We start from the raw sequence: 22249 nt of genomic DNA, 5'->3' as shown, positions 1-22249 counted from the left end.
ACAACCAGAGCTGCTTTTCAGTTACTTTCCTTTTTTTTAAATGCAGAGATTTATTTGTTTTTCTTAAAAAGAGGAGACCGAGCCGCCCTCCTGGCCAGCAGCCCAACCGCCGCGGAGGGTGGAGGACACAACGGCTGCTCTGCCGCCCCCGCCCTCCTTGGCATCATCTTCGGGCTGCAGAGCAAAGAGGGGACGGCGCGGCGGATCTGCTCTGACTGCCAGCCCAGGGCTCTTTGAGGGAAGCCACGGCCGCTCGGCCTTCACCGGAGGGCGGCGGAAACTAAGAAGCAGGGCCCGGGTGCAAACCGCTGTGCGCCGGAGGGGAGAGGAGAAAGTCAGGCCGGAGGACCACAAACGGGCAGGTGGAGTGAGGGGAGGGGGAGGGAAAGGGAAGGGAAGCCACTAGGCGCGGGCTAGACAGAGCTCGGCTCTACCATTTACCAGGAGCCCAGGGCCTGGGCAGAGGGCAGGGCTTTCGGGAGACGCAGCCAGAAGGGACGCGAGGGTCGTGCAACGTGTCTATGTGCTATTGCATGCATGCGCAGAGGCGCCGGGTCGCATGTCGAAGGCGCATGTGTGTGGGGCTGCTGAGCAGGGGCCGGGGGCTGGGGGGGAAGGCCCGGAGAGAAGAAAGGACGCAACCTGGGAACCGGTCAGGGTTATACGAACGAGGAGCACTCCGTGGAGGCGCAGCATCCGGCTCGGAGGGACCGGCGGCGAGTGCTGGGCAGAGGCACGTGTCCTGAGCGGAGCCCCCGGCCCCAGACACCCCCGCCCCCACCCCGGCGCCGCTTTCTGGTTCTGTACAACGAAGGCGGAGCCTGCCGTGGACGCACCGGTGGGGCAGGGGACCCCCGACTTCTGCCGGGCCGACGGCCGGAGCGGGGCCCTCCCGAGCTGCGGGCGGTCAGTGGGTGTCCTTGATGATGACCTCCACCCCGTGCTGGCGCAGCTGCGCTCGCAGGATCAGGTTCTTGTTCTTCAGGTCTTCGGCCTGCGGAGCGAGGAGAGAAGTGCTGCAGGCCGAGAGGGGCGGGAGAGGAGCCCCGGGCTCTACGAGGAGCCCCAGCCAGGCCTGCCGGGGCTCCCACACCTGCCGGGGGCTCCTCTTCTCCCCCTCCTCTTCTCCCCCTTCCAGTTTGCTCTGGAAGAGGCGGCAAAATCTGTTACTTCTCAAACTTGTGTGGCCATTAAGACCAGATCCTTGCGCGTCGGCAGCCCTAGATCTCAAACTGGCCCGCGGGTCTCAAGGCACCACACTCGCCCTAGAGGAGTTGCCCGGGGGAGGGGGAGGGCACACACAGCTGGGCTGGCTCAGGGCAAGCAGCTGTTTCCCAGCCTGCAGAACTGCAACCGGGGAAGCGCCGTGGGATTCTCTCACTGGGGACAGAAGCCTCTGAAGGCAGAAGAACCCCAGCGGCCTATTCCATCTCCGTCGCCTCCCCTAGGAGGCTGTCCCTGAAGGGCCCCAATCCCAGGCCTTGGGCCCCCTCCCCGGCCTTACCTGCTGCCGCAAGACCTCGTTGTCGATCTGCAGCTGATCGAGGCCTTGCAGCTCGTCGGAGAGACGGATGTTGCTCTGCCTCAGCTCTTGGATGTAGTCGCAAGCTTTGGACAGGATCCCTCCTTTACTCTGCAGAGGAAGGAGGATCTGAGCCGGGGATCAGGGAGGAGGCCTCCCTCGGAGACAGGGTGATGCCCACCTCCCAGGGGAATCGCCAGCTCCTCCCGTCCCCTTCTCCCCCACCCCCCATCAATGCATGGGGCCCCCCCTCTCCCCGGGGGTGGGTGTTCTACACCGCTGGGCCCTCCTCGTGGCTGGGAAGTGGTCAAGACAGCACGTCTTCTGCCATGCCCTGAAACAAGTTAAAAGAGCTCTGTGCAAGAACACCACCGACGACCATTTCCAGGGGCACAAAGATTCCTAAAGCAGCTGACGATGTAGCAGCAGCAGCAGCCACAGAAAACTCGGGGACGCCCAGAGCCAAGCTTTGGGAGAAGCCTTCCCCCGTAGGGTCGCAAAAGGACTACTCCGTCACACAACAGACGCGCTCACGGGGGCACCTCCCAAACCAGAGACAGCGTAAAAACAGCCCCCCGCCCCAACTCCATTTCCTTGGTGTGCACAAGGGAGTTCCGGGGAAAAGATTTCCATTCCAGGATTTGCTCCCAGGGACATTTGGGAGGCATTCTCTGGGCCCTTACCTGGCGGAAGCCACTCCAAGGCATTCTGGGAAAGAGCAGGCCGGGTAAGCCTACAGTGGTCACCAGCCACCACCCCGCCAGGGCCCCTCTCAAGCCTGGAACAGGCCCGGGTGGGAGGCTGCCACGCCCCCTTGAGACTCTTTACCTGCCCAGACTTGGTGTTCTCCATCGAACAGTCCGGAATGATCTTGGAGAGTTGCACGATCCAATTGTTGATCTTGTCCCTCCGCCGACGCTCCACTGCAAAACAAGGACAGGTCCCGACGCCGTGACGCCCTGCGGCCCAAGCAGAGCCCCCCGGACGTGGGCCGCTGCCACCCACCGCCTCCTGCTGTCCTCAGAGAGGCAACAGGGGCCCCAATCGCAGCTGCTGGAGCTCTTCAAGGTAACGACTTCCATCAGCACTAGAACACGGGCCCACCTGCTTTAAGGTATCACTAACTTTTATAGATTTTCAACCAGGGTTGGAAACGTTTTAGCACCTATAATAAACACACACACACACAGGCTGCAGCCCTATGCCCACTTACCTGGAGATAAACCAAGCTGAATTCAATGGAACTTACTTCTGAGTAGACATGTATAATACTGCACGCTTAAAGAGATTAAAATATCTTCATTGATACAGTTGGAAGGGGTCCTATAAGGCCATCTAGTCCAACCCCCTGCTCAATGCAGGAATCCACCCTAACGCATCCCTGACAGATGGCTGTCCAGCTGCCTCTTGAAGACCTCCATTGTGGGACAGCCCACAGCCTCCCTAGGTCATGGGTTCCATTGTTGTACTGCTCTAACAGTCAGGAAGGTTTTCCTGATGTCCAGCCGGAATCTGGCTTCCTGTCACTTGAGCCCGTTATTCCGTGTCCTGCGCTCTGGGATGATGGAGAAGAGATCCTGGCCCTCGTCTGTGTGACAACCTTTTAAGTATTTCAAGAGTGCTATCATGTCTCCCCTCAGTCTTCTCCAGGCTAAACATGCCCGGTTCTTTCAGCCTCTCCTCATCTTCGTGTTTGGGATAACATCTCTGTACCCTTAAAATGTCTTGACAGGGGAATCCTCATTCCTTTCCAATGAACACGCAGGGATCGTTGAAAAATTAAGTGGGGGAGCAACAATATTAGAGACCTAAGGGAGTCTGGAGCACAAAGATGGACCAAGGAATGAAAAATGGGATGTTTCATAGGAGGCTCAGCCTTGGCAGGTGCCCACGCCCCTACTCCTGTGGGGAAGGAGTGAGGGAGAGGGGAGCAGGGAGAGGGAGGGTCAGGGCCAACTCTATTAGGACTGACCCTCTTTCAGGAGTTGGGGAGCGAGGAGCAGGGCCATCCCACCACCCCTGCTGAGAGTCTACTTAATTTTCTCTCTCTCTCTTTCCCCCCTCTTCCCTCCCCACCGCCTTTTCCTTGTGTGCCATGTCTTTTTTAGACTGTGAGCCTGAGGGCAGGGACGGTCTTCTTCGCTGATTGATTGTAAATCACTCCGGGAGCCTTTTTGTGGTTGAGGAGCAGAAATAAAAACACAATAAAATGAATACTTTTTGAGGCTGGCCCTGGGCGCTGGCTTCCCTGAGGCCTTCCAAAGACAGAACTAGAGGTAGCCCTTGTCCCCCTAAACCCCCCAGGAATAAATTGCTTATTTTCATGTGCAAATTTTAAACCTTGTTTCTTGTGTCCGTTTATCTTAACGGGAGTCCTTCTGCTAAGGATCCAAACAGGAGTTTGTGTCTCGGGTGTGAGAACGTGCCATTCCAAGAGGGTGTCAGGTGACCAACTCCTCAAGGACATCCGGCCTTTGTGCGACATGTGGGAGGGGTCCCCTTGCAGGACGCGGGGGCTGCTTGCAAGCCAGACCACCGCCCCTTTGAGCAAAGCCCGCTGGAGAGCTTTGCTCCGTTCAAGGGAGCGCCAGCTGGCAGGGCCCAGCGCCTCCCCTCACCTTCGTTGTGCTGCGCCCGGCGCTTCTCGTCCCGAGTCGTTCGTGGCGCCTCAGACTTCCTGGGGAGGGTGAAAACACAGAGAGCCCCGTGCTCGCGTGCGGCTTCCCATTCACGGGTCTCAAGAGGCAGGAGGGGAGCCCCGGAAGCCCAGCTTCTGGGCTGGGAAGACCAGCACGCGTTCGCGGAGGCCGGCCCCCCTCAGAACAGGAGCTCACAGGCACCAACCGCTCACATGCGTGCATGCCGGGGCGGAGGAGCACTCACGGGGAGTAGGGGTGAGTCCTGGGCGCAATGGAGCGCTGCGTCCCACTTTGCAGAACCTCCTGCGGCGACATCATGACAAAGAATTGCCCTGCATGATGCAAAACGAGAGAGAGGGTTGAAGATGCGGGTGGGGGTGGGGGAGCACATTCCTATAGGACTTGGATGAGGCTTGCTGAGCGACAGAGAGCCGGAGCTGGCCTGTGGGGAGGTGACTGCACAGCACCGTGATCTGAGACAGGCAGGAAGGAGAACCCCCGTCTCCAGCACTCTGCGCGGCCCCTTGGGACCCTGCCGCCTCAGCGCCTGACTCTGCCAAGCCACGATAAAGGCAAAGAGTGGAAGTGACGTCCGTTTGATTCATGTGAACATCAGGAGGGCCCTCATGCGGGATCAGGCCGAGGGTCCATCTAGCCCAGCACTCTGCTCACACAGGGCCCGCAGGAAACCCACAAACACAGCCTTGGATACGGGAGGTAGCGCATAGCCATCAGGGCTAGTAGCCCCTGACAGCCTTTTCCGCCTGGAATTTATCCAACCCCCTTTTCAAGCCATCTGAATTGGTGGCCGTCACTACGTCTTTGCGTAATCCCAATAGCAGAAACTGCCCCGCCATGGCACGCGACACACCCCCCCCTCCCCACTCACTCAAATCCATTTAGACTTGCCAGCAAGCCACTAAGGAGGGGGTGGCGGCCTTGAATCCAGAGCGGAGGGAAGCCCCCTCCCCTCGCCATGGCCAGTAACGTTGCTGACCTGTGCCAGTGGGCGTGGCCTGCCCCAAGAGGGCGTCGGAGTTCTGGGTCGTCACCACGGCTGTGGCGGTGGTCCCTGCCCCAGCAGACGTGCTGGTGTCGGCCACCGCGGTAGCAGGGTAGTACGTGTAGTGGGTCTCGGTGGCGGTGGCTTCCGTCTCGACGGCATCTTCGCTGGTGAACGCGCCCTGGATGACAGCCTGAGGGGAGAGAGGAGGGAGAGAGAACCGGGTCAGGCGCCCGCATAAGGACATAGACTTGCCCTGCTGCATCCCCCCACCCCGAGTAATGCCCACACGCTTAGCCTCGGGCACGTAAGAACGCCAGATGCTGCCTTAGACGGAGTCAGAGCCTTGGTCCATCTAGCCCAGTATTGCCGACACGGAGAGGCAGCAGCAATGCTCTAAGGTTTCAGGCAGGATTATTTCCAGCCCTATGTGGAGATGCCCTTCTGCCTGCAAAGCAGGGGCCCTTCCCGCTGTCTTTCGAGACAGGCCCCCATCTCAGTCACAGGCGGAGAGAGCACCTCCTCTCAAGAGGCTCTTGTCATCCGTGGCCTGTCCGGCTGCCCCCAACAGTCATTCATCTGGCAGAGTCTGGGGGGCGGGACACAGGTGCTCCGCTCGTCCTGGAGCCTCAAGACGTGAATGCAAAACAGGGCTTGGGGCAGTCTGGAAGACTGCAGGGTGGGGGGACATTTAGGCTCAACATGTGAAGCTTCTCTCCCCCTTGACCCTCACAAATGCAAGATCAGCTGTGCTGGAGGACAGCAAAGCTCTCGCTGGCATCCAGGGGCTCCACGGTGCAGCTGCCCCAAGCCTCCGACGAGGCCCAGCCCGGGTTTTGCCCTTATGTGGAGAAGCAAACGCCGGAGGGGGGCAGAAGGGCCTGAGCGGGGCTTCCAGGAGCTGGCTGACGCTTCGTCCCTTCCCACTGGGTGGCAGAAGCTGAATGGTGCCAATTAACTAGCTTCGTGCAACGGTGCACAGCTGAGCCAAGTTGTGGAATTGGCTGGACGAGGGCACAGGCCGCCCGGCACCTGCCTGCAAGCCTTATTTCATCAGCTACGAACCTGCGCCGATCCGTGTGCAGCGCAAGTGCCAACGTTTCAGCCAAGGACAGCTCCAGCCGGCACGGCGACGACGACGTCTCTGCTGGGCAGAACTTACCTGCGTCATGGACTGTGTCGCAGGATAGCCGCTGATGGCCCCGGCGCCCTCCGTCTGGCCGTCCAGCTGGCCCTCCGCCACCTGGATCACCCGGTACATCAGCTGAAGGAAAGACCAAAGAGAGCCCGTGCAGAGTGTTGGAGACAGAGCGACTCCGGTTCAGTTCCCTGCTCCGCTATGACACTCGCCGCCTGGGCCTGACCCAGCCTCTGCCTGTTGGCCTCACTTCCCTCACAGAGTCATTGGGAGGATAAAAGGGGCGGGGAGAAGGAACGCCCCTCCCATCCTGCTTCCCTTGAACGATGAGTTGGGTAGAAGCAGGTAAGAGACAGGAATTGAGACCTCAGAGATGCTCTGGAAACGGCCCCAGGCAGCCCCCAGCCAAGGAACCCTTTCCTCCTTGCCTCTTCAGTGGGAAGAAGTTCCTGGACCCCCCTGGAAACTTCACACAAGGGGCAGCTGATGCCCATGAAGGCCAATAAAAGCGCCGGAAACCCAGCTTGCACAGGGCACACGAGGCGGTGCATCTCAAGGCAAGTGCCCACCCCCTATTCTTTAGACACACCAGACGTCCCTCTAGAGCAGGGGTGGGAAGACGGCAGGCTTGCGGGGGCTACCTGAGGCCCACCAGTCAGAGCCCAGGTGCAAAACAGTGGACGTACGTGAGGGCCCAGGAGGCCTCTGAGCCTCCTGCTCAGCCCAGGAATTCGTGACCAGTGTGAGGACCGAGCTGATGAGTGATTCCTCACAAAAATCCACCCCTGGTCTCCCCCAAAAGCATTGTTTTCCTTCTAATTTGGTGTGTGTGTGTGTGTGTGTGTGTGTGTGTGTGAGACTGTTTTTAGTTTGTGCAACTGCTAGCCAATGTGCAGTCAGGCACTCTTGCTGCAGATCACTCAGAGATCTTGAATGCCACTCTAGAGGCCTTCAAGAGGCAGCTGGACAACCATCTGCCAGGGATGCTTTAGGGTGGGTTCCTGCCTTGAGCAGGGGGTTGGACTCGATGGCCTTGTAGGCCCCTTCCAACTCTGCTATTCTATGATTCTATCCCTCGGGAGATCCAGCTCTGCCTTCTGCCCACTCCTGCTCCAGAGGGCACAAACCCATCCCTGTTTCCTATCTCCCACAGAAATGACAGGGGGGAAAGACCCTTTTGGGGCAGAGGGCCAAGCCAAAGGGTACACACTGCTAAGCCCTACACCCACCCACAAGCGGAAGGCCACCAGGCCACCAGCAGAGGGAGCCACCAGCGTCTCACCTGAGCTCCCCCATTCTCTGTCCGGAAGACGTATTTGATGTTGGGGTCGGGGAAGGTGGCGGCCGACTGGATGCTAGCAATGGCGACGCTGGTGGGATCTTCGCCTGTCGCCACTGCACCTTAAGGAAAGAAGAAAAGGGATGCCGAAAGAGGAGCCGGGCGGGGGGACGGGACAGGACAGGGCGCCCCTCGCTCCTTCAGTGCTGCAGAGGCGTTTCCCACCCGGAGCACCGCTCCAGAGGGACTGAAGGGGGCTTCCCCAGGGGGGCGATTGGCAAAGGAAACCAGGGCTGTCCACCAGAGTGAGAGGGACCGGGGGCCGGCTCACCTTCCTGGATTTGCACGGTGCCCTCTTCTGTCTCCGCCACTTTCTGCTGTCTGCCAAGAGAAAAAAGGAGCAGGTGGACCAATCCACTCTTTCTACAAGACGCCTTTCTCTCCTGAAGGCAGCCGGGCTTTCACAGAGTCCTCCTCCGCTGGAGCCCTGCTCCAGAGGCCAGGTGGGTGGGGCACCTGAGATGAAGCCCTTGCCCACTGTGGCACCCAGAGAGCGGACACCCTCCCCAAATGGGTTCACCTGGGCACCTTCTTTCCTATATTTTAGGCACTAAGAGGAGCGTTCCTCTCCCCAAAGTATTGGGAAGATTTTAGTTATGGTTCGGAGGATTTTCACCATCATAATGCTCCTGGGGTTTTTTTTTAAGAGCAATATTTCTAGGCTACTTTTAGGATTGATGTTTCTAAATTCCAGTTGTTGTTCTCGTTTTTAGGCCAGCTGTCTTGAACCTCAATCCTGGCTATAAACCTTTTAAAGTGATGCATGTTATGTTGAGCTGCAACGTTATCGGGGTGAGAAAAGCTGCTCTCTCCAAAAAGCCACCTTAAGAACAAAAGAAGCGCTGCGTTTCCATCTGCATTTATTTATAAGAAAACTTCGTTCTGCCCTCCATCGAATGGTCCCAGAGCAAGCGGCAAGAATTAAAACAAACGGAGTTAAAAAGGACTGGAACCAGGAGAGACGAGAGCGAGCAGAAGGCAAAGCGTTTCAGGCGCCGTGCCTTGGGAGAGGGGTCTGCAAACGTCCTACCCCAGGGGACGCTGGGAGCCGCCTCTTCCCCTGAGCTGGGCCACCGGCCTGCCCAGGTCAGCACTGCTTACGCTCACTGCCAGCGCCCCTCCGGAGTTCCATCCCAATCGACCGACCGCTCTCTGGCCCTTTCTGGAGGGGCTTCGGCACGCAAAATCCGGTGCTCGGCCCACCCTGCTCCGCTTTTGAGAGGTGCAGGCAGGTTCCTTCCTGGCCCTGCCTGGAGGCCCCATGGATTGAACCCGGGACCTTCTGCAGGCAAAAGCAGCCTCTCCCCCACTGAGCTACGCCCCTCTCCACCTCAAGCTGCCTTCCCACGAACTTCTAAAATGTTGCAGAGGATTTGGGGGCAGTGTCTAGGGTGCACCAGCCTAAGCAAACTGAGAGCACGTCCTAAAACAATGGTCTTTCATGAGTGTGCTGCAACCTGACCTACAGCAGGTCACAGCAGTTGTCGGCCATTGTCGTCTCCCAGTCCTTTGTTCCTTTGCTGCAGACTGACACAGTAAAATCAGGCTGCTCATTAGCATTTGCACATTAGTAGCGGGCCTGAGAGTCCCGGCTAGGCTGCCCAAGGCAGCAAGCAACGGAAGCAGACACACAAAAAGAAAGCACTATAAATTAAATCTGGGTCCCACGTTGGAGATGTAAATTAAATGCTGCCTTCTGCCTGCGTGCCGGAGGGCGGCAGCGGCAGAGACGTGGGCCCTTTCTACACCTAAGGGTTATCCCAGGAAAATGGAGGGATCCTCCCTGCCTGCTTCCGGGATCCCCTGTGTGTCATTTGCATGCACAGGGATGATCCCAGTACGATCCCGAGGAAAGCAGGCAAGTGTAGAAACGGCCACGGTCTTTCTGGCATCCTGTCGCCCATTGCAACAGCTATGATTTGGGCAAGATTCTATGGGAGCACGGAAAAGTGCAGAATTCAGCTTCCCGAGTCACCAAAGAGGACTGAAAAACAAGTTTCCAGTCCTCTTTGCATGACAACCCTCCGGAAGTCTCAAAAGCCTAAAAGGAAGCTGAAACCATTTGGGGGTGGGGGAGAGGAGGTTGGAACCTTAGCTCCTCCCACGATCAACAAACCAAGATGGCACAATTTTGCCATTTTTGCTAACTTAATCAAATCGTACAGGTCACATGATTCTGCGTTTCTGGGAGCACAATTGGAAGGCCAAGGAATGGTCAAGGCTGTGTTTTTTTCAGCTCAAAAAGACTGAAAACACACACAGAGTGAAACACCGGGGGGGGGGGGGGGAGCTGTTCGGATTACTGCTGTTCGGATCCATGCTTCGCCCTACTTCTGGCAGGAGCACTTTTGGGGGGGAGGCAATAGAATTTCACAGAATTATCATGATAGAGAGAAAGGGGGTATAGGGGGTGCACCAACCTCCAGATTCGACTCAGACCTCAATTTGGCTCGGTGGAAAGCAGCAGCCCAATTCTGCTCGAACCGATTTCAGAGGCCGTCCGCTTTGACTTGGGCACCTAACCCAAGCAGAGATTCGGAATTCCAAGGCTCCGGGCTTCCCATTGACTATCATGGGAAATAAACAGCCATCATGTTCTCCTGCTCATCAGAAGTGGGTGAAACTAACAGGCACAGCAGCCCCTTAGGAGGGGATTCTGCCTGCTGAGCATCAGAAAAATAGGCCTATGGGGGAGGGGGCTGCATATTTGGGGCTGTTTCTGTTTGTTCGTGGTGATCTAAGGGAACCGGAAGCAACGTTTTAAATTTCCCCCCGGCAGAATTGGATGGAACTTGCAGGGAAATGGGCCCCTCCTGAAGTGATCAAGCCCTGCCGCATCTCAGAACGACAGCTGAAGGGAGAGGAAAGGTTTCCTTGTGGACAGAACTCACGACTAGAAGAGGTGGAGGTGGCCTCCGGCCTCCATGGCTTTAAAGGGGGGTGGGATTAGACAAATTCAAGGAGGAGTCTTTGAGGGGCTATTACCTAACCTCCCTATCCCATAATACTAGATCTGAAAATAACAGAAGGCCTACAGGTTGTAAGACACTGGTTTCAAACATTTGGTGTATGTGGAAGGAGAGAACTACGATTTGAGGGGGGGATTGATTTCCTCCCCCTCCCAAAGGAGTTACGGACGAAGACCAGCGAAAGGCTTTTCTCATAGTGAAGCCTGCTGGCACTGGAAGGAGGGCCGCCTCACGGTCCCAATCCTTTCCCTCCCACCGAGCGCAGCGATTGGAAAGCCCCTGTTAAAACCGGCCTCGTTTTCGCTTGGGTTCAGTTCTGGCCGCTGCAGAGGGAAGCTTGCGTTGCCCTGGGAAGCCCCAGAAATGGCCTGAATTGGGGTAAATACGATGCACTTGGGGGGGAGAAGAGAAAGCTTTTTCTCCCTATCCCATAATACTAGAATGGGCAGTAGATTCCATAGAGATGAGAACAAAAAGAGGACATTGTCTTACAAGCATACTGAGCAGACAGAACTCACGACTAGAAGATGTGAAGGGGGTCTCTGGCCTCCATGGCTTTAAAAGGGAGGGGGGTAGACAAATTAGCGGAGGAGTCCTTGGGGGGCTGTTACCTAACCTCCATGGACAGAGGAAGTCTACTTGAAAGATACAATGCTGGATTGGGGGCGGGGGAGGAGCTTTTTTGGACTTCACGCACTGCTTGTGACCTTCCCAGGAGTGTCTGGCCGGGGGACGGTAGTTAGACAGGATACTGGATGAGGTGGACATTTGGGCTCTGCTATATAAATAAATAATAATAATAATAATGTCCTGGTTCCAGCCTTCCCAACCAGGCACCCTTCAGATGTGTTGGACTACAACTCGCATCATCCTCATCTGGAAGGCGCCTGGTTGGGGAAGGCTGTCCTATACTATAAGGGCCAGAAGTAACTCCCCACCTCATTTCATCCATCTCTGGGGCATTTCCAGAGACCCCTTTTCCCTAAACCCCAGGAAGGGCTGGTGAGGAGCCCAGGTGGGGCTGCCGCCGGACAACATGTCCCAGCACCTCCTGGCAGCAGCGAGCCCCTAGCCAGCCCACCCGCCTCTCCTGCTCCAGCAGGAAGTATTCCCTGATAGGAGGAGCAGGTTCGTGCCTTGACTCGCCTCCACCTTCAGGGACAGTTATACCCTTGTTCCTGTTAGTCTGCAGTTCCCAACCTGCAGCCTGCTAGGTTTCAAAGAGATGTTCATCTATCGGCAACTCCTCAAAGTTTCCCCCGCTCTTGGTATAGTATGATTGAATATGATCAATAAAGGCTACATACAGAGTTTGGGTACGATTTACTGTACCTGTTGTATAATGTAGGACAAATGGAAGCAGGGATCAATTTCAGATCTTCATAGAATCATAAAACAGCAGAGTTGGAAGGGACCTACAAGGCCATCGAGTCCAACCCCCTGCTCAATGCAGGAATCCACCTTCACGCATTCTTGCAGCTTCAAAGCCTGCTTGCTCATGTGCCAGGATATTATTATTTAATTAGAGGATGTCTAACATAGACTCTTTCAGTATTAGGCCTAGAATTGCTGGATTTTCTCTCCACCCTTTTTACATATGGAGATCATGCAGTTGGAACTTTTGCTAAACCACTGATATATTAAACGGTGATGCCAATACTGGGGCCCACCAATATTCAGTAACGACGTTGAATAACAAAGATTTCTCTGGGGCTGTATTAGTTTATTTGCATTATCAGTAACTGAATTTCATCAGTCGTCACAGGTGACGATTTGCCAAAAGATCCCAACAATAGAGAACGGAGTAATGGGTGGGAATAGAAAGGAAGCAGATTTTGCCTTAAACATGAGAGGAAACTCCCTAACACTAAGAGCTGTTTGTTGGTGGAACAGGCACTTCCTCAGGAAGTAGGGGACTCTCCCTCAGTGGAGGTTAGTGATATAAGAAGAGGGTAAGTGCAATGCTTATTACTCGAGATCTACCAGACCAACGCGGCTCATTTTTGTTTTAAACTGAAGCTTGAACAATGTAGACACGGAGAATATTTTGACAGCTGGAAGAAGCTCAAAACTCAAACTTTAATAGCAATTAATTTTCTCTATGCCAAATAGGCAGGGCAGCCCCTCTGCCGGCGGGATGATAGACAGTCTTGCCCAGCCAATCAGTGTGGCACAGAGGCAGGACCTGGGCACAGCCGCGTGGTTTGGGTGTCAACACCAGCGGGGAGGGGACGCAGCCAGCCAGTCGGGCTTGTGAGGGAGGGCGAGGGGCCACACCGCATGCAGTTTTCAGAGGGAAGATTCCCTAAACCTGAGCCACATCTGCGTTATTCGTGAGCCCCTCTGTGGGGAGGGGACGGAGGGGCAAAAAAGCAGGGAAGCACCCCTCGTGCCCATGGCTTTAGTAGAGGTTGGGGGGCTATTTGTAAGGATGCTGTAGCTGCATCCTGGATCATATGTGCTGTACAGAACAGGGGAATGGTCATCTAGTCGATGACCTCAAAGATCCCTTCCAACTCCTTATTCCAATTTTGCTGGGTGTGTTATTATTATTATTTATTTATATAGCGCCATCAATGTACATGGTGCTGTACAGAGTAAAACAATGTGTGGTGGTGGTGGGGGTTTAATGCCAACCATTTCAATCCAAACGGTCCTGCTCTAACCACTTGCTCTTTCTCTGACTCATAAGAGCCCGAAAGCTGGATGAGACCAATGGACTCACTGGCCCAGCATCCTGGCCCCAGAGTGTTCAAACCAGATGCCCCATTGGAAAGCCCTTTCCCCACTGTTGCCCCCAACAACTGCTGGCATTCAAAGGCATGTTCTCACCCCTTCATTTCTTTGCTCTGTTATGCATCAGAAGCTCAGAGCCTGCCTTTTTCCTGCTTCTTCAGAGCTGTTTCGTCCAAACCCTGAGAAGGAAAGACATAAATTCGTGCTTATTTATATGCCAACAATATTTATACGACATCCAGTAATAAAGTCCTCTGGGCAGCTTACAACATTAAAATACAACTATAAACCACAAGATCTCCAGAAACAGAGGATAAAATCAGTACAACAAAACTCCCAAGCAATACCAGAACAAATTTTAAGTACGCCTGACAAGTCTCACGGCCTTGCATCTGAAAACACTGTTTCCAAAACTAAGGGGTTTGCCTTCTTCCCATTGCCCCCATGCTCCCGTGCTCACAGATTCCAATTTCGATCAAAAACTCTCATATGTCTATATAAAAACTACACTGCACTTTCCATCCCTCTGGGACATCCAGATAGCTCAACATTCAAGTATCAAACAATAAAAACACAAAATAAAAGTGATTATCGACACCAAAATCCGAGATTAACAAACCGGAGCAGTCAAAGTTAAGAAGAATTTCCATAAAATGCACCCCTGGATGCACGTGCTTTGATTTTCCACCACAAGACACCCAAATAAAGTGGTAAGGCAATCTGCCCAAACTCCAGTCTGGGAACCACTGGTGAGAATGTCTTATCGTTATTCTCCATGATTCACAGGGCAGAGCTGTGCAAGGAGGTGCACAGGTGAGGAGACTGTCCTTCAAGTATACCAGCCCCAAAGAATGTAGGGCTTTGAAAGGTAAGTATATAGGCAGTACGTCTATATACACTGCTTGCTGGGAATTATGGGTCGGAGGGTGCTGTTGCACCCAGGTCCTGCTTGTGGGTTCCAGGTCAACAGCTGTGTGAACAGAGTGCTGGACTAGATGGACCCTTGTACTGAGCCCGGAAAAAGATCAGGAGCCTGTGGAAGCTAACAACCGGACTCCCTGTATTTTGTAACAAATGCAGTTTCCAGACTTTTCCAAGGGCAGCCCCTTGCAGTGCATATTAGTCTAACCTGGAAGTAGCTAGAGCATGCATAATGGTGATAAAATCAGCTTTCTCTAAGTGAGGTCCTAGTTAGTCCACAGGCAAAAAGCAGTTCTAGCCACAATTACCACATGCCTACCCGAAAACAGAAGTGGATCAAGAAGCACTCCCAGGCTGCAATGTTGCACCCGTAATTCCCCTGCCCATAGGGAGAGGAGGAAAGTAAGCTACAGGAAAGGGAAAACCATGAAGACGTGACACCTTCGGCTCTTATTATGCCTAGTTGCACTTTCTCTCCTTCTCTCTGTGCTTCCGTCGCCCTCCTCCAACATGCAGACATTAAGCCTGTGCAGCACAGATCTGGACCTATCCTTCTGCACTGTGTAACAAAGTGCTACATGCATTGCTAGCTCTCTCTCTATAGACATACATCAATATTGGAAATTAATTATACCGTACAATTGGTTGAATGTATGAGAGAGAGGTACATTATAGAAATGCATTTCTACCAAAACCATCCTTCAAAACCATCCCACTCATCCCACACAAGGGATGGAGGTGGAGTGGGGAATGGAGTAAGGGATGTGGAATAAGCCACAGAGACAATTCACCTCTTATTACTGCTGCCACCCACACAGAGACAGCGCCACGGTTTCGATTGTAATGTCTTTGGGACAAGAACCTGTCCTGGTCTTTTTAAAATGGTTAGATGTAATTCTGCTCGGTAAAATAATGACACTGAAGCAAGCACCCAAGGCAGAGCGATCAACCAGAGCTGCCTCAGGAGAGAGAAATGCAGCTTTAAGGGAAAGGGCAGCGCGGAAAGACAATATATTTATAAAGTTTTAACATTTATACTGTCCTGTTTTATATTACTCCGCAAAGGACTACATATACTGACAGCATTGTATGAAAAAAACCCACCCTGTATTGGAGGATGGGGTACAGCAGGGATCCATTTACACACACACACAGGATCAGAATAAAGGGGGATTAAACACATAGCTGAGGAAAACCACTTTGTAACTGCCTTCTACAGGTCAAGTCATCTCCATCTAGCCAAGTTTTATCCACTGTGACTGGCAGCTACTATTCCAAGCTCTCAGGCAGAGAGAGAGAGAGAGAGAGGAAGGGGGGTGTCTTTTCCCATAATCTGCTACTTCATCCCTCTTCACTGGATCATTTCAATTTCACTGAACTGAACATGGGGATTTCTGCATGACCACCGAGCTCCAGATCCTCCATTGTTTGTCTCTTGCTATCATGTCCCTACTTGGGTAAGCAACTTGACAACTACCACCAGCCCAAGCCAGTGCAGTGTAGTGGGGAGAGCAAGTCCCAGGTTGTGACTTTCGGCCGGTCACCAGCTCGCAGCCTCACAGGGTTGTTGTGAGGATACTATGGAGGAGAGAAGGGTTATGTATGCCACCTTGGGCTCCTTTGAAGAAAGGCGAGATATAAATGTCACACAAAAACAACAAATAAATAGGTAGATGGCCTATGATTCCCACAATCCCTTGCCACTGGCTAAAGCATCTAGAGGGACACCAGTTGCCCCTAGTTTGTAAGCTCCTTGGAGGAAGGGACCTGGTAGTTTTTGCTTATGAAACTTGGGACGGGGAGGGGGATTTGTGGTCCTCCAGATGTTCCACCATGCCCAGATGCAGCTCCACCTTCCTTCCTGCTACCAACTGTCTTAGCTGGGGCCGTCAGAGGAAGAAGTTGCAGCCGGGCATCCCTCCATCGCGCCTGGATCTGTGTGGGACTATTAGAGGGAGAGGAAGCGGCAGCTGGACTTAGTTGCTGAACTGTGCGACTAAGAACCCAGGGCCTACATTTCCTTCCCCGCCCAATCCCTTCTTTTTGTATATGGTTTTTCTTAGATTGCAAACCTGTGAGCAGGGGGCTGGGGCTGTCTTAAGAAATATCTCTGTTCGCCGCCTTGGGAGCCTTTTTAGCTAAAAGGGGAGATAAAAAGGCTATAATAAAGAAATAACAAAATACTCCCATCAGCCCTAGGTCAGCATAGCCAATAGTGAGGGATGATGGGGGTGGGGGTCCCCCAACATCTGGAGGGCCCAAAAAAAACCTCATACAGATCCATAAGGGGCAACATACTATATTACTGTTATTATAGGTTGGACACAGTGGTACAGGCATTGGTAACCTCAAGGCTGGATTACTGCAACGCGCTCTATGTGGGGCTGCCCTTGAAGCTGCTCCGGAAGCTGGAGCTAGTGCAGAACGCTGCAGCTCGGCAGTTGTCTGGAGCTTCCCCTTTCCAGCATGGAACTCCTCTGCTGAGGGAACTGCACTGGCTGCCTATTCGCTACCGGGCCAGGTTTAAAGTTCTTGTACTTGTGTACAAAGCCCTAAACAACTTGGGACCAGGATACCTGAGAGAGCGCCTTCTCCCCTACCCACCTGCCCGGTCACTGAGGTCATCCGAGGGCCTGCTCCTGGTGGTTCCACCTAGATCCAACCTCCGACTGGAGCCCACCAAGGGCAGAGCCTTCAGCATGGTGGCCCCCCTCCTGTGGAACTCCCTGCCTCTGGAGGTCAAGCAGGTGCCAACCTTGTACTCCTTTTGGCCCCTCCTGAAAACATCTTTATTCCAAGAAGCCTTTCCTTAATATGCAGCCTTGAATCTCTGTTTATCTCTGCTTCTTTTAAATTTTGTTTTAACTGTTTCATTCTGTTTTTATTTTTCATTTTATCTTGTACACCGCTCCGAAATTGTTCAATGGGGAGCGGTATATAAATATTCTAAATAAATAAATAAATAAATAAATAAATCTGCTACAGCACAGCTGTATTCAAAAAATAAATACAAGTAACGTGTGTGTGCGTGTGTGTATCTGTGTGTACATGCAGGTGTTCAATTTTTATAAATGATATATTAGGGGGAGGGGAGGGGGCTCAAGTACTGAGGGGAATTGAGGGTGGGGGGGGGGGCAAGACGCCCCCTCCCAAATCCTTTGAGGAAGTAAGGCTGGGGGGGGGGAAGGGCAAGAAGCCCCCCTCCCATTCTGTCAGTGAGGACAGGGAAATAGGCGCTTCTGGTTTGAGAAGTTATGGGGGGGGGGGATGGAGAAGAAAGGGCTGCCCCCCCCAGGCCAAACCCACACTCACTGGGGGGGGGGAGAGAAAGAGCTAGGCCCAATCCAGAACCCCTTCCCTATCTTTCTCACCTTGGCCCCCCGTACAGGTACGGAGCTTTCTCCCCCTCCCCCCATCTCCCCCTCCCCCCAAGAAGCCACCGCGGAGGGGGGTCGCCTTTACCTGGGCTCCCCTCGGTCTCTTTCACCCCCTTTCCTCGCCATGGAGATCGGCGCATGCGCGCCGGGGTACCTCTGCCCTTCCGTCTCCTCCCCCCTCCCCTCCGCCGCCCATATAGCCCGACGGGGCGGAAACCACCAAGCGGCGCAGGCCCCGCCTCGTCCCGCCGGGCGGCTTCCTCAACCGAGACGTCGTGAGGGGAGCGGCCTACACTTCCGGCCGCCGCCATTTTGGGGAGGGAAAAGTGGGGGGCTCTTGGCGGCGCCATCTTGAGGAGGGGCTGCTGACGTTACGCGCACCCACCCCCACAACCACCCACCCCACATCATTTTTTAGATTCTTTTGTAAGAAGATATGCAAATACACACAAAATATATAAATATAAACTATAACACGCGACTTCCGGTTTGCGTCAGCTAGGTGTGGGGCTAACATCCGATGAGCACCATCTTAGTAACGGGCAGCGGCTTCAGTCGACAACTTCCGGCGTTCGTAGACTTTCTCTCTACCGAACAGACAAGAGCGCCGCCATGTTTCTTGTGGGCAAAGGCCAGCCCTCCCACAGCCTTTCTTTTATCATCACCTATAGTTGCCAACTTCTTCTTTGGGAAGTGGCTCCAGTGCACTAAACATCTGTCCTTATGTCCTCAGCTCCAACACACCGACTGTTGCCTTTACCATACCTGGCTTGGGGGGTGTGGGGAACCAGCCTTCTCCAACCTGGCGCCCTCCAGATGGACTACAACTCCTATCATCCTCCCATCAGGAGGGGGATGATAGGAGTTGTAGTCCAACACATCTGGAGGGCGCCAGCATTTCCCTGATGAAACAGGGACGTTTGTGTTCTTGTAACATCCTTGCAATACACCAAAGATCACTGTTTGATAGGGTGACCCTATGAAAAAGAGGACAGGGCTCCTGTATCTTTAACAGTGGCATAGAAAAGGGAATTTCAGCAGGTGTCATTTGTATATATGGAGAACCTGGTGAAATTCCCTCTTCGTCACAACAGTTAAAGGTGCAGGAGTAAGCCTATGCGGCAGGGTCTTGCTATTTATTTATTTATTTATTTATTACATTTTTATACCGCCCAATAGCCGAAGCTCTCTGGGCGGTTCACAAAAATTAAAATCATCATAAAACAACCAACAAGTTAAAAATACAAATACAAAATACAATATAAAAAGCACAACCAGGATAAAACCACGCAGCAAAATTGATATAAGGTTAAAATACAGAGTTAAAACAGTATAATTTAAATTTAAGTTAAAATTAAGTGTTAAAATACTGAGTGAATAAAAAGGTCTTCAGCTGGCGACGAAAGGAGTACAGTGTAGGCGCCAGGCGGACCTCTCTGGGGAGCTCATTCCACAACCGGGGTGCCACAGCGGAGAAAGCCCTCCTCCTAGTAGCCACCTGCCTCACTTCCTTTGGCAGGGGCTCACGGAGAAGGGCCCCTGTAGATGATCTTAAGGTCCGGGTAGGTACATATGGGAGGAGGCGTTCCTTCAAATAACCTGGCCCCAAACCGTTTAGGGCTTTAAATGTCAATACCAGCACTTTGAATCGGGCCCGGACCTGGACTGGCAGCCAATGAAGTTGTAAAAGGACTGGCGTAATGTGATCTCGCCAGCCAGTCCCTGTTAGTAAACGGGCTGCCCTGTTTTGTACCAGCTGAAGCTTCCGGACCGTTTTCAAAGGCAGCCCCACGTATAACGCATTGCAGTAATCCAAACGAGAGGTTATCAGAGCATGGATAACTGTAGCTAGGCTATCACTGTCCAGATAAGGGCGCAGTTGGTATATCAGCCTAAGCTGATAAAAGGTGCTCTTTGCCACTGAGTTCACCTGTGCCTCAAGTGACAGTTCTGGATCGAAGAGCACCCCCAAACTACGGACCCGATCCTTTAGGGAGAGTGCAACCCCGTCCAGGACAGGGCAAACATCACCTCGCCGGACAAATGAACCACCCGCTAACAGTACCTCCGTCTTGTCTGGATTGAGTCTCAGTTTGTTAGCCCTCATCCAGTCCATTACCGTGCCCAGGCACTGGTTCAGAACAGTCACTGCCTCACCTGGGTTTGTTGAAAAGGAAAGGTAGAGCTGGGTGTCATCCGCATATTGATGACACCTCAGTCCACATCTCCGGATAACCTCCCCCAGCGGCTTCATGTATATGTTAAACAGCATAGGGGATAAAATAGAGCCCTGCGGAACCCCATGGCTTAGGAGCCACGGCACAGAGCAATAATCCCCCAGCACCACCTTCTGGAATCGGCCATCCAAGTAGGAGCGGAACCACTGCAACGCAGTACCTCCAACTCCCAGCTCAGACAACCTATCCAGAAGGATACCATGGTCGATGGTATCGAAGGCCGCTGAGAGGTCCAGGAGAACCAACAGGGTCGCACTCCCCCTGTCTCTCTCCCGACAGAGGTCATCCCACAGGGCGACCAAGGCAGTTTCCGTTCCAAAACCAGGCCTGAAACCCGATTGAAATGGATCTAGATAATCCGTTTCATTCAAGAGTGCCTGGAGTTGTCCTGCAACCACCCGCTCAAGCACCTTGCCCAGGAAAGGGATATTAGCCACCGGCCTGTAGTTGTTAACATCTTCCGGGTCCAGATTAGGCTTCTTCAGGAGTGGTCTAATTACCGCCTCTTTTAAAGAGGCCGGCACCACTCCCTCTCTCAAGGAGGCATTTACAACCTCCTGGACCCAGCCGGCGATCCCCTCCTTATTTGATGTAATGAGCCACGAGGGGCAAGGGTCAAGCACACAGGTGGTCGACCGGACTTGGCCAAGCACCTTGTCCACATCCTCGGGCCTCAATAACTGAAACTCATCCAATAAAACTGAGCCGGACGGCGCTCTGAACGCCTCTACTAGTGGTGCTGCATTAAGTGTGGTGTCCAATTCATGACGAATCTGAGCGACTTTATCTTCAAAGTGCCGTGCAAACTCGTCACAGCGTGCTACCGAGGGTTCAACTATCTCACGCCCTGGCCCAGAGTGTAACAGGCCACGAACCACTCGGAAAAGCTCCGCCGGACGACACCGAGAAGACGCAATGCTGGTGGAAAAGAACTGCCTCTTTGCCACCCTCACCGCCACAGAGTAGGCTCGATAGTGAGCTCTAGCCCGTGTTCGATCAGACCCAGCACGAGTTTTCCTCCACCTGCGTTCTAGCCGTCTCCCCTCTTGCTTCATCGCCCTCAGCTCAGATGTATACCAAGGAGCTGACCGGGCTCTGCTCAGAGGGAGAGGACGCTTGGGCGCGATCGTGTCAACCGCCCGAGTCATCTCTGCATTCCACAGAGCGACCTGGGCTTCGACAGGAGCACCGGCCATATCAGCAGGAAAATCCCCCAGAGCCCTCTGGAATCCATCGGAGTCCATTAGCCTCCGGGGGCGGACCATTTTAATAGGCCCCCCACCCTTGCAGAGGGGAAAGGCCGCCGGGAGTCTAAACCTCAGTAGGAAGTGATCCGACCATGACAAGGGGGTAGATGTTAGTTCCCCCACTTCCAGATCACCATCCTCCTGTCCAGTCGAGAAAACCAGATCAAGTGTGTGTCCCTTTGCATGTGTTGCATTTACTGTGTTATCTGTACAGCACCATGTACATTGATGGTGCTATATAAATAAATAATAATAATAATAATAAGCTATACTAGAGTGACCAGATTTAAAAGAGGGCAGAGCTCCTGCAGCTTTAACTGTTGTGACGAAGAGGGAATTTCACCAGGTTCTCCATATATACAAATGACACCTGCTGAAATTTCCTTTTCAATACAACTGTTAAACATATAGGATCCCTGTCCTCCTTTTCATATGGTTACCCTACTGTTTGAAAACACACACACACCTTCCACAAACACACAATTACACTCTCCGCTTGTTGTGTGTAGTGTATTAATATGCCAACTGCTAAATCTTGATGCCATTTGGACTTGGTTTCTTTTGTTATTTTAGCAACCCAGTGAGGCAATCCTATACATACTTACCTGGAAATAAGTTCCATTGACTCTCTTAAACATTTATTAACTGAGGTCAACAAAAACTCTTTTCAGACACAAGTCTTTTGAAGCCTCCATTTCCTGAATTTCACGCAGGCTAAAGTCTACATTTACAACTGAATAACAATTTATCAATTGCATTGTTCAAGGCTGCGTTTCCATGTGAAAGAGATAACCATGGGTGAGGAAAGATCAGGACTTCTGGGACTGAGCATCATTAAATGACCCTATGAGTCATGTTGTTATTACTGTGGACTTCCTACTGAGCCCAGGGACGATCCAATCATCACAAGCAATAGGATCCAGGAGATGCCCATAATATTTGTTATTTATTTATACATAGGGTGACCCTATGAAAAGGAGGACCAGGCTCCTGTATCTTTAACAGTTGCATTCAAAAGGAAATTTCAGTAGGTGTCGTTTGTATATATGGAGAACCTGGTGAAATCTCCTCTTCATCACCACAGTTAAAGCTGCAGGAGCTCTGCCCTCTTTTAAATCTGG

General features: G+C 53.0%; 1 protein-coding gene across 2 annotated transcripts; it reads right to left on the bottom strand.

The window, feature by feature from the left end:
- Positions 1 to 816: 816 nt before the first annotated feature.
- Positions 817 to 17835, bottom strand: USF1 (upstream transcription factor 1). Of its 2 annotated transcripts, none has more exons than XM_063145841.1 (11): positions 17730 to 17835; positions 13443 to 13525; positions 7913 to 7962; positions 7585 to 7703; positions 6327 to 6428; positions 5159 to 5357; positions 4406 to 4493; positions 4141 to 4199; positions 2351 to 2445; positions 1505 to 1633; positions 817 to 994 (listed from the first exon to the last, which is right to left on the bottom strand). In XM_063145841.1, the coding sequence occupies exons 2-11, from the start codon at positions 13448 to 13450 to the stop codon at positions 908 to 910; spliced, it is 936 nt and encodes a 311-aa protein (XP_063001911.1). In that variant the 5' UTR covers positions 13451 to 13525; positions 17730 to 17835; the 3' UTR covers positions 817 to 907. The 2 variants fall into 2 exon arrangements, with proteins under 2 accessions (XP_063001911.1, XP_063001912.1); XM_063145842.1 differs by having other exon boundaries at positions 7585 to 7697.
- Positions 17836 to 22249: the final 4414 nt, after the last annotated feature.

The sequence above is a fragment of the Elgaria multicarinata genome, chromosome 21 (genome assembly GCF_023053635.1).
Source record: "Elgaria multicarinata webbii isolate HBS135686 ecotype San Diego chromosome 21, rElgMul1.1.pri, whole genome shotgun sequence".
Classification (NCBI taxonomy): Eukaryota; Metazoa; Chordata; class Lepidosauria; order Squamata; family Anguidae; genus Elgaria; species Elgaria multicarinata.
The sequence above is the reverse complement of the archived record's forward strand: the minus strand, read 5'-3'. Positions and strand labels throughout refer to the sequence as shown.